Source organism: Myxine glutinosa, chromosome 7 (genome assembly GCF_964187855.1).
Source record: "Myxine glutinosa chromosome 7, kmMyxGlut1.1, whole genome shotgun sequence".
Classification (NCBI taxonomy): Eukaryota; Metazoa; Chordata; class Myxini; order Myxiniformes; family Myxinidae; genus Myxine; species Myxine glutinosa.
Window position 1 is genome coordinate 57,179,589 of NC_136267.1, and position 10,635 is coordinate 57,190,223.

At 45.5% G+C, this 10,635-nt stretch overlaps 2 protein-coding genes across 12 annotated transcripts in view; both read right to left on the reverse strand.

Moving 5' to 3' along the window:
- Nucleotides 1–10,635, reverse strand: part of LOC137431270 (uncharacterized) — a 917,646-nt gene that overhangs the window by 616,323 nt on the left and 290,688 nt on the right. The gene's annotated exons all lie outside the window — the stretch shown is intronic.
- The window catches only part of LOC144888143 (uncharacterized), a 1,118,715-nt gene that overhangs the window by 172,390 nt on the left and 935,690 nt on the right, over nucleotides 1–10,635 (reverse strand). For 6 of the 10 annotated variants that reach the window (XM_078781770.1, XM_078781768.1, XM_078781769.1 and 3 more), the window contains 2 exons: nucleotides 4,017–4,121; nucleotides 2,654–3,908 (listed from right to left, as the gene is read on the reverse strand). The exons of the other annotated variants lie outside the window; for them this stretch is intronic. In XM_078781770.1, the coding sequence (XP_078637896.1) occupies nucleotides 2,654–3,908; nucleotides 4,017–4,121 (1,360 nt within the window). The remainder of the gene's footprint in view (nucleotides 1–2,653; nucleotides 3,909–4,016; nucleotides 4,122–10,635) is intronic. 10 annotated transcript variants of the gene reach the window in all.

The following is a 10,635-nucleotide window of genomic DNA, read 5'->3' on the forward strand; positions in this document are numbered from 1 at the left end:
ACTTCAGTGCAGATGGCAGATGCAAAAACATATTGGAAGGCCAAGCGGTCTGAGATTCTGCATTGGCAAAACTGAGCGATGACAAAAAACGCATTATTTTTTTCCGACTGCCATTTGACCTTGACCTTTAACCTGGAGGGGTATGATGAAAATTAAGTGTAAATGTGACTTGCTTTGGTCTATCCAGATAGGGGATTTTAGTTCTGATCGGACAGACCTTGGTCGGGTTTTGGTGAAAAATGTTAAATTGTCTACAATTCGGTCATGACCTTCAAATTAGGTCAATGTCAGAAACATTAGGTCAACCCCACATACTTTGTGCCATTATCGATGCAAAATTTCATTGAAAAGTCACAGGCCACTCCAAAATACAGCTCATAAATTGGGAGTGTTGACAGCACAGGAAGAAAAAAAAACATTATTTGAAATTGGATGCGCTCTACGAGTGCCATTCCAGTTAAATACTTAAAACTTTCTCGTAGCTTATTTCAATACTTAATACCTTGCTGATTATTTAAATACCTAAAACTTCATAGCTTCAGGGGGCTTCATCTCCAAATCCCCACAAGATGGCCTATTGTACCCTCATTGACCTGTGTCCCTTATTTTTTTCCCATGAGAGCTGGTCACCATGACATGACATGGCTATAGCTCCTTTGCAGCAATATGTGGCATGTGCATGACATGAGACTCTCTTAGATTACATATTTCAGGCTCTGCATCACTGCAATCAAATACTGTAATGAGCGATTTAATCACCTTCTCCACCGATGGTGGACGCAGATTATGTTTTCATACGCTTGTCTATTTGTTTGTCTGTGAGCAGGATTTCTCCAAAAATTATGGACAGATTCGGACAAAGCTTGGTGGACAGGTTGGGCGAGTGAATTGCACCAATTGAATACATTTTGGCGAGGACACTGGTACAGACACTGGAAGTTTTAAAAGTGATTTTTCACCATTGAGAGATGGGGCCAAAAACGATAGATAGCACAACATTTCAAAAAGTTGTGGACAGATATGACAGAAGAAGGTGGATGAGTTGGTTAGGTGACAAGACCAAGCCGATTAGATTTTGGTTCAGGTCTGGATGAAGATCCGGCCTGTCTGTGGGACACAAAACTTGAACTGTTCAACATTGTGGAGGTATGCGCTCTACCGAGTGCTGTTCTCGTTGATGATGCAATCATTTCAGTTGATGATGCGATCGTTATGCGACAGGTTTCCTGTACTAATCGTGTCACCAGAAGCAATGTGAGAATTTTCAAAATGAGTGAAACTTTGTGGAAAAAAACTGCATTGGGAAGGCCAGGATGATTTTGACAAATGACTCAGAATGGCCTGATGATTGTGGTTGTTTGTTCAATCTCTCAGATGTAAGGCCAGCCCTTTATATGAAAAAAAAAACGAAATGGAAGAGTGTTGGTTTGTGGTGAGAAAACAGTTATTTCCTGAAAAGTGATTGATATGATGATATATTTTTACTTTTTAAAGAACAATTTACCCCATGAATTGCTCAGAATTTAGTATTTTGCATTGAGACATTTCAACATTCTCATGTGTGGATCGGGGGCATGCTCCTGAGCCCTCCATGCCTGCGGTCCACACAAACCATACCATCGGTAGTAGTTGCTGACCTCTTAAAATTATTCTGAAGCATGTTCAGTTTTAAGCCAGATTCAGTGGCATATTGGTCACAGCGTTCATTCTGAATTTTGGAGGTTCGTGGTTCTAACCTGACCCCGACCTCGTCGTAAGAAAGACTTTAAAAATAGCCCCATGGGGGACTGATGGTCATTTCCCCAACAAGCAACGTGACCGATAAAACGGAATCGGGTAGGGACTGTTTGAACAGAATCGACTTAATGGGGTTAATGGGATCCAAATTGGATTTTGCCACAGCCCAGTTTTGAACAACGTATCTGAATTTAGTGCCGTGGGGGTCAGCGGATCCAGATAAGAAGTACAATTCATGAAGACCCTGTTTCCCTAATGAACCCTGTCAAATTTGGTTCAATTCTGGCTCGTACTTATGGAGATGATGATGTTTCAGTGAAAACGGTGGATCAGGGCAGAATTGAAAATGGCGTTTCATGGGAGCCAGTGCTGATGTAGAGCACAACCTTATATCTGAAACTGGCCCTAATGTCTCCAAGCAGGTTTCATTCAAATTTGGTGGTATCTGTCCCAAAGAGGATAATATTTGGGAAAAAACATCCAAATTTAAGACCTCCTTTGACCTCAAATATGATCAGTATGATCAAATGTGATCCTTTGACCACAATAGACCTTAGACTCAAATATGATCCTAAGGCCACAATGGGGAAAAAAGTTGGTGTTCTAAAAAACATCAGTAAAACGCCAAGCCTTTCCCTCGATGAACTGAGTAAAAAAAATGTGGCCACCTACTTTTTCAAATTGGTCATCAACTCAAATACTTAATTGACAACCCTGACATCATGAGTCCAAGTCACTTAAAATATTGTTGAGATTATCAAGGTGTGTCCTGTTTATTTTACAGGACTCAACTGTACTTGCATTTATAATAGTGGGTGAATATCAACTCATGTTAATTTTTAACCTCAAATAAAGCATGGAACAAACATGGAAGATTTAACAATGCAAAGCCTGCCAATGTAAACCACAAGTTTACCTGGATTATTAAGGAAATTCAGTGGAGTATTCCTGAGGCAATCTGGTTGAAGATTCCTGAAGGGATATGGTGTATTGTTCCTGGGCATATTCGGATGAATATTGCTGGGGATATCCGGTGGATGGTTTCTGGGGAAATCCAGTGGAAGGTTCCTGGGGAAATCCGGTGGAAGGTTCCTGGGGAAATCCGGTGGAAGGTTCCTGGGGAAATCCGATGGAAGGTTCCTGGGGAAATCCGGTGGAAGGTTCCCGGGAAAATACGGTGGAAGGTTCCCAGGAAAATACGGTGGAAGGTTCCCAGGAAAATCCGGTGGAAGGTTCCTAGGAAAATCCGGTGGAGGGTTCCTGGGGAAATCCGGTGGAAGGTTCATGGGGAAATCCGGTGGAAGGTTCATGGGGAAATCCGGTGGAAGGTTCATGGGGAAATCCGGTGGAAGGTTCCTGGGAAAATCCGGTGGGAGGTTCCCAGGAAAATCCGGTGGAAGGTTCCCGGGGAATTCTGGTGGAAGGTTCCTGGAGGAATCTGGTTGAAGGTTCGTGAGAAAATCTGGTGGAAAGTTCTTGAGAATATCCGGTGAAAGGTCCTTGAGAAAATCCTGTGGAAGGTTCTTCAATACATCCTGTGGAAGGTTCTTCAATACATCCTGTGGAAGGTTCTTCAATACATCCTGTGGAAGGTTTCTGAGGTAATCCAGTGGAAGGTGCCTGAGTAAATTCAGTGAAAGGTTACCACGTAAATCCAGGGGATGGTTCCTTTGGAAATCCGGTGGAAAGTCCTTGGGGGAATCCGGTGGAAGGTCCTTGGGGAAATCCGGTGGAAGGTCCTTGGGGAAATCCGGTGGAAGGTCCTTGGGGAAATCTGGTGGAAGGTCTTTGGGGAGATCCGGTGGAAAGTCCTTGGGGAAATCCTGCTGACAGTCCCCGGGGAAATCCTGCTGACGGTCTCCGGGGAAATCATTCTGACGGTCCCTGGGGAAATCTTGCCGACTGTCCCTGGGGAAATCCAGCTGACGGAACCCGGGGAAATCCTGTCGACGGTCTCCGGGAAAATCCAGCTGACGGTCGATGGGGAAATCCTGCTGACTGTCCCTGGGGCAATCCAGCTGACTGTCCCTGGGGCAATCCAGCTGACGGCCATTGGATAAATCCCGCTGATGGTCTCTGGGGAAATTGACTGGACTGTCTCTTGGGAAATCCACTGGACTGTCTCTTATGAAATCTGGTGGGTGATCTTGCCTCCCCTCAATCTTATCCAACTGTGGGTCAAAAATCCCAATAGGGTCAAACAAAGCATTAACCAATACTGTTTATAAAGTTAAAAATAAATGCTGCAGATAAAAGATATAATAAACACTTCCACTTACATCTTTGAGAGGCTCTAGGCGATACTTCATCAGAGTATTTGTGAGGAACTTCGAAGCACACAGCACCAGGCATGCTTCTTCCTCATTAGTAATCTGACATGTCATCTGACAAAAGGAACGGTATTATATATATATATATATACATATATATATATAAAACAATATCAATATCATCTTCTGTGAGAGAAAAAACTCAATTTCAGAATAAAAGTACTGCAGTATCTAAAGCCGATGCAGTCGACTCTCTTCCAACGTGAAGCATATGTTCATGGAAAACCTTGTATTTAGCAAAGTTAGCATTGGAAAAGTCAGGAAGAAACGTACATCATACTAAAAATCGGGGAATTTTCCATCGTGCCAAATAGCGAGGACAAGTGTACATTATTGGGGGAAATGCCAGGGGCATAGAAAAGGCCCCTTTATATGGTATGTGCCATGTGGCAAAGTATAGAAAAGAAGGGATATTCCCTAGCCTGTAGAAAATGCCAAACAACAGAAAAGAAGGGACATTGAAAAAATAGTGTGCATGATGGATTACCCTTGTGCTCTTAGGAGGAACCAAGTCATGCTCTAGAAAAGTTCATATAAAGTGTTGCCAATTTGATTCATACAGCTACATGAAGAAGTAAATGTATTTTCAATGCAGTTACAGTCTCTTGGTTTCAAAGGGACCACTTAGCGGTCCCTTCATTTTTCTGGGAAAAATTAAAATGCCATGCATAATATTAGTTTTCTATTCCATTGCAGAAGAAGGTGGAAATATACAATTCATCCATAATCTATATCATTAAAACGCGTATTTCTGAAGTTTGTAATCGGAACTTCTCTTCAGCTATTGCTCCTGTCGCCCTAAGATATGTGTGATACAATGTAGTTATGACTAACCCTTCCAGATAAGCATACCTATGTCTCCAAATGTCTATTAGTGTGGAATAAAAGCTGAAAGTCAGTGAAAAGTTTTGAATAACTTGCGCCATTTTGTTTTACGCACAATGAGATGCTGCACTTGATACCGAGGAGAAGAAGAAGACGTCCCGATGTGTGCCGGACGCGCAGCGACTCGAGAGGCATGCCACGTCTTTTAAAACAAATATATATGCGATCAGAAATGTAAAGGGGATACTTACCAATAACCACACTATAAGAGACAATACTGCAGTTGAATACAAAGCGATATTCAGGAGATCTGCCAGAATGAATGTTGGTGCCAACTGACACAATTATTTTGAAAGGAGGCGGGAAGGCGGCAGGCAATGCGCACGCGTGGCCGTCAATGTGACATCAGCCTGGATATTTATCAATACCGCAAGGTGGAAGCACACCTAGCCAGCGAGCTGCGGCTTTTGTCCAGTCAGTTATCACTGGTTATGCTATCAGTACCGCAGGCGGATATGCAGTCTATACAACTATATACAACTATACAACTCCAAATGTCTATAAATGTGGAATAAAAGCTGAAAATCAGTGAAAAGTTTTGAATAACTCGTGCCATTTTGTGCGCCATTTAAAACTTTTCACTGATTTCCATTTTTTATTCCACACTGAACCATGTAGTTAGTTTGTATGAACATAAACACTATTTATGCCCGTGATTTTCACGGGTTATCGCGAGTCTCTAATTTTATCATCAGTATTTATCATGTAAATATCACATTTGTCCAATATGTCTGCAATGTCAACACTTGCAAGTTTATGTAATGTGCAATTATAATCCAAAAGGGATTGGTAAAATACTGCACATGTGTACAATTCTTTAATCTAATCGAATTGTTGCCTGTAATGTGTACACACATCTCGCTTGTCCAACGCTTGTCCCAAAGAATACATCACACCCAACATTTATACAATTGGTCGGAACATCGCACATTAATTTTATCAACAAATTCGATTTCACACACATGCACATTATCACACACATGCAAACATATAAACAATTATGTGTGCACACATTTCGTTTTCAAGGTACACAGAAAACTTTGCGTTCTGATGGGTTTTAACCTAACTATTGTTATGTCAGGTGGGGTAGTGATATGTAGAGCCAGCTAGATCTGAATAGGTAACGTGCTTCGTCTGTCGCGGTAAGGAATCTGCCCTGTAATAAGTTTCATGTGTAGGCGTTTTGTCGGTTAAGAGTATACCTGTGAACATACCAGGATGTTCGAGTGATGCACACCTGTAGACACGTAGTTAGGTCCCTAGCCCAACATTAAATAATTGCCTTCCCTGACATGACTTTGGAAGACGAACAGGCAAGGTGGGGGGGGGGGGGGGGGGGGGGGGGGAGGGCGGGCTCGCTCGGGGTGCCGCCGCCAGTTACACCTCCAATAGGCCAAGCCACCTCGGGTAGACGCACTATGACCACGCTACAGGGAACAAGTGTTGGGGTGGCGTGGTAGGCGCGAACCTCCAGCCAACGAGTCAGTGGAGGGCACTGATTGGGTGGCGCACCAGGGCTGACGTCATCACCGCGGGAAGGTTATTTATGGGAGCGCCGAACGCCATTTTCGCTCTTGCGGTTCGTGCTCTTGGAGATCCAGTAGTTTGTAGCACGTCGGGTTTTTCCTGCTTGCGCAGCTTCCTCTTGCAGCTCTGGCACTTGTGGAGATCCAGCAGTTCGGAGTTGTTGCACATCCAGCTCTGGCCCTTGCGCTCTCTGGCTGTCTCGACGTGCTCGAAGCTCTTGCCTTCTTCTTGGACTTGAGAGGCAGTGGTAGTCGTTGGCTCGCCATCTGCGTGGTGCTTGTGCGGGAGCGAGGCTCGGTGCTGTGAGCGGGCGGGACATCGTGTGCAACGGAGAGGGCGTTGGCTCGGGCCTAGCGAAGCGTGCGAGGCGGATGGAGGATTCTCCCGCGCCAGAGTTGGGAGCCGCGTGTTACAGACAAGAAGACAAGACCAGATAAGACCATTTCCCAATTACATGACGAACATGTTATTTTATTAATTCTTCCCTCGTCTGTATCTGAAGTGAGTTGTGGGGACGTCCCAATATAGGATTTAGTTTAATTGATTGCCGTCGCGTTCCTTGTTATCGGGTCCATGAATAAATCTTTATTTTTGTGCATTTTAATTCGGTGTCGAGTTCATTAATTTCCCTGCAGCTGCCGTCGGTTCGTTGATGATACGTGCTTTTGCCGCAGCCTTCCATTTCCCTTCTTCCTCCCGCATTTTATAGCCAAATCCGTGTTTGGTTATAGCCTCCATTAAATCCATTTCGGTCCATCCGCGAGCCCTGGTATTAACCAAAAGGGTCCGCACGACACTATGTTAGGCGCCCCTTTATATGATCCTTTCTAGAGCATTACTTGGTTCCTCCTAAAAAACACACAGGTTGTCCAGCATGCACACGATTTTTATATGGCACCTACCATATAAAGGGGCGTTTTCTATGCCCCTGCCATTTTTCCCAAGAATGGCTCTTCTTTTCTATAGTTTGCCACATGCCACGTACCATATAAAGGGGCCTTTTATATGCCCCTGGAATTTTACCCAAGAATGTCCCTTCTTTTCGATAGTTTTCCACATGGCACATTCCATATAAAGGGGCGTTTTTCCTGCCCCTGGTATTTTTTACCACAAATGTCCCTTCTTTTCTATAGTTTTCCACATGCCACATTCCATAAAATGGGGCCTTTTCCCTGCCCCTGGCATTTTTACCACGAATGTCCCTTATTTTCTATAGTTTACCACATGGAACATACCTTATAAAGGGGCCTTTTCCCTGCCCCTGGCATTTTTACCACGAATATCCCTTCTTTTCTATAGTTTGCCACATGGAACATACTACCGCGCAACTCCGGTTAACATCAGAGTCGCGGATGGCCTAAACGGTCTTATTCGGAGGCAACTACCCAAACACGGATTCGGCTCTGGCCACGCGGGAGGAAGAAGGAAAATGGAGGCTGCGGTGAAAGCGCTTAACTGCAGCGTGCCGGCGTAGCTCCGGTCCTGTAAGGGGCAATCAACTCAAGCGGGCACAGGTTTAACAGGGGATGCAAAATAATACAAGGGTTTATTAAAAGAAAAAGGCAAGGACAGGAAAAAGCACGCGCCGGTAATAAAATATCCTAATCGGGATGTCCCCACTCACACTTCAGATACAAACGAGGGACTACGAACTAAGGAAAAGAAACACGTTCGTTGTGTAAAATGTAATTGCGGATGCGGCCTTATCTCGTCTTTGTCGTCCTGTTCTTGGCTGCCATCCAACACGGCTCCGTTCGGCCCTGATCTACCCACGAGGCCTCGCTCCAAGCTACACAAGCCCCGATACGAGGTCCCTCGCTCCAAGTGCCACAAGGCCTCGCTCCAAGTGCCACACGTCCAACGCAGGCCAGCGGCTCCATACGAGGTCGATCTCAACACAAAGCACAAAAAGACAGGAACGGAGAGAACACAGGTGCGACTGCACGCTACCAGCCAAGCAAAAGGACGTTCAAGCGAAACAAAGGAACGTGTCAGAAGCAGCGAACTCCTCTTGGGCGAGGCAGACGAAGAAAACCCAGGGCCGCTAGAGACTGCCAGGGCCAGGGATCTGCGTGCAACTCACTCACTCGGACCAAAGTCCTGCCGCGTCTCACACCCAACTGCTCAAAAGGAACTCTCTCCTGTGCGAACCCAACTCTGCGCAACTCAACTCTGCGCACTCAAACGAACTCAACGCTCAACTTTCAAACGAACTGCCCAAAATGGCGTTCGGTGCTCGTTAATATCTGCTCGCTGGTGACGTCAGCCTTGGCGCAATCCAACCAATCAGTCTCCTCCACCGACTCGCCGGCTAGCCCAGGTGCACGCCCACTGCGTCACTACCACTCGCGCTCCCTGCTCCTGGTGTCATAGCATGTGCTATTCGAGGTGGATAGGCCTGTCGGAGGTGTAAATGGCGGCGGCCATGCGGCGGTGGCCTGGCCTGGTTTCTTCCTAAGTCATGTCAGGTGGGAGGGCGTTATTTAATGTTGCACTAAGGATCCGTCAGAATGTCTATGTGGTGTGCGGTGCCAAAAGGGACAAAGGTTTGGCTAACCAGGTGAGGACACACAGGGGCGCTACTCCTTAATCCCTACACTACTTATCACTCGAACCTCCTGGTAGCTTCACAAATATACATCTTAACCCGACAAACGCCTACACATGAACTTATTACAGGTAGTTTTCCTTACCGCGACACCTCAAAGCATGTTACCTACTCAGCTCTATCTTCTCTACATATCACTACCCACCAGACATAATACCATATAAAGGGGCCTTTTCTATTCCCCTGGCATTTTCCCCAAAAATATCCCTTCTTTTCTGTCGTTTTCCACATGCCACATCTATCTATCTATAATTCCAGTAATCTCTGTGTGTGTGTGTGTGTGTGTGTGTGTGTGTGTGTGTGTGTGTGTGTGTGTTATGTGTGTGTGTCTGTGTGTCTGTGTGTTTTTTGTCTGTGACCGCTGTTTCTCGACAACCACGGGTCCGATATACTTGAAACTTGCCAGGTATATTGCTGGGGACCTGGGGATGTGCCTTTTCAAGGTTTCATATTAATCGGACAAGTAGTTACCGAGCTATGGCGATTTCTTTACCAAACTCCGCAAGCCGTTCGCTTTGGACCAAACCATTTCATGTAAATAGAGGGGGGGGGATTGTCACCGTACTCGCAAGCCGTTCGCTTTGGACCAAACCATTTCATGTAAATAGAGGGGGGGGGGGGGATTGTCACCGTACTCGCAAGCCGTTCGCTTTGGACCAAACCATTTCATGTAAATAGAGGGGGGGGATTGTCACCGTACTCGCAAGCCGTTCGCTTTGGCTTTGCGAATGGACCAAACCATTTCATGTAAATAGAGGGGGGGGGATATAATTTTAGATATATATATAGTACGGGCATGCCCTAGTATATATAAAACACAGTTTGTGTGTGTGTGTGTGTGTGTGTAATGTTACCGATAGACTCCTAAACGGAGAGACTTACGTGCTTGATATTTGGCATAGACATGGCCATTGAGCCTGGGACGAACATGGCCGAACTCAAAATATTTGACGATCCATATTTTTTATTCATATTTACCTCAGCGCATTTCAGCGAAGTACCCGCTAATCTCAGCCGTTCCAGAGCAGCTCGCTGATTCGCTCAGAGCGATCACGTGATGTTCCATTCCCGCCGCCAGAATGATTCGCTCAGAGCGATCACGTGATGTTCCATCCCGTCACACACGTCACACGTTTTTTCACCTTTTATGCGATCGTGTTTTGTATCGATTTTGTGCGATATGAATTACATGTCTTTGAAACAGCTGTGAAACGTCTTTCCACAACCCTTCCGTAACCGATTGGAGCAGTTTATTGCCGCACAAAACGAGATCCGTGAAGCGAGTTGGTCGAGTCGTGCTGACCAAGATGGCGACACGGCGGCTTCACTTTTCACGGAGTATGAGCATTCTATATATTTTAAATTCAGTGCGCCCGTGATTTATGGCATAGACATGACCATTGGGCCTTCATGGTGTAATTTGTGCGAGGCTTTTGTCCGAGTGAGCTTGAGTCGAGAGGGCGAATGTACGGGTTGGGAATGTACGGGTCTCCCTTCCCCCGCCCGGCAACGCCGGTACTGGAGGACGTCACAGGATCGGTGAGTCTC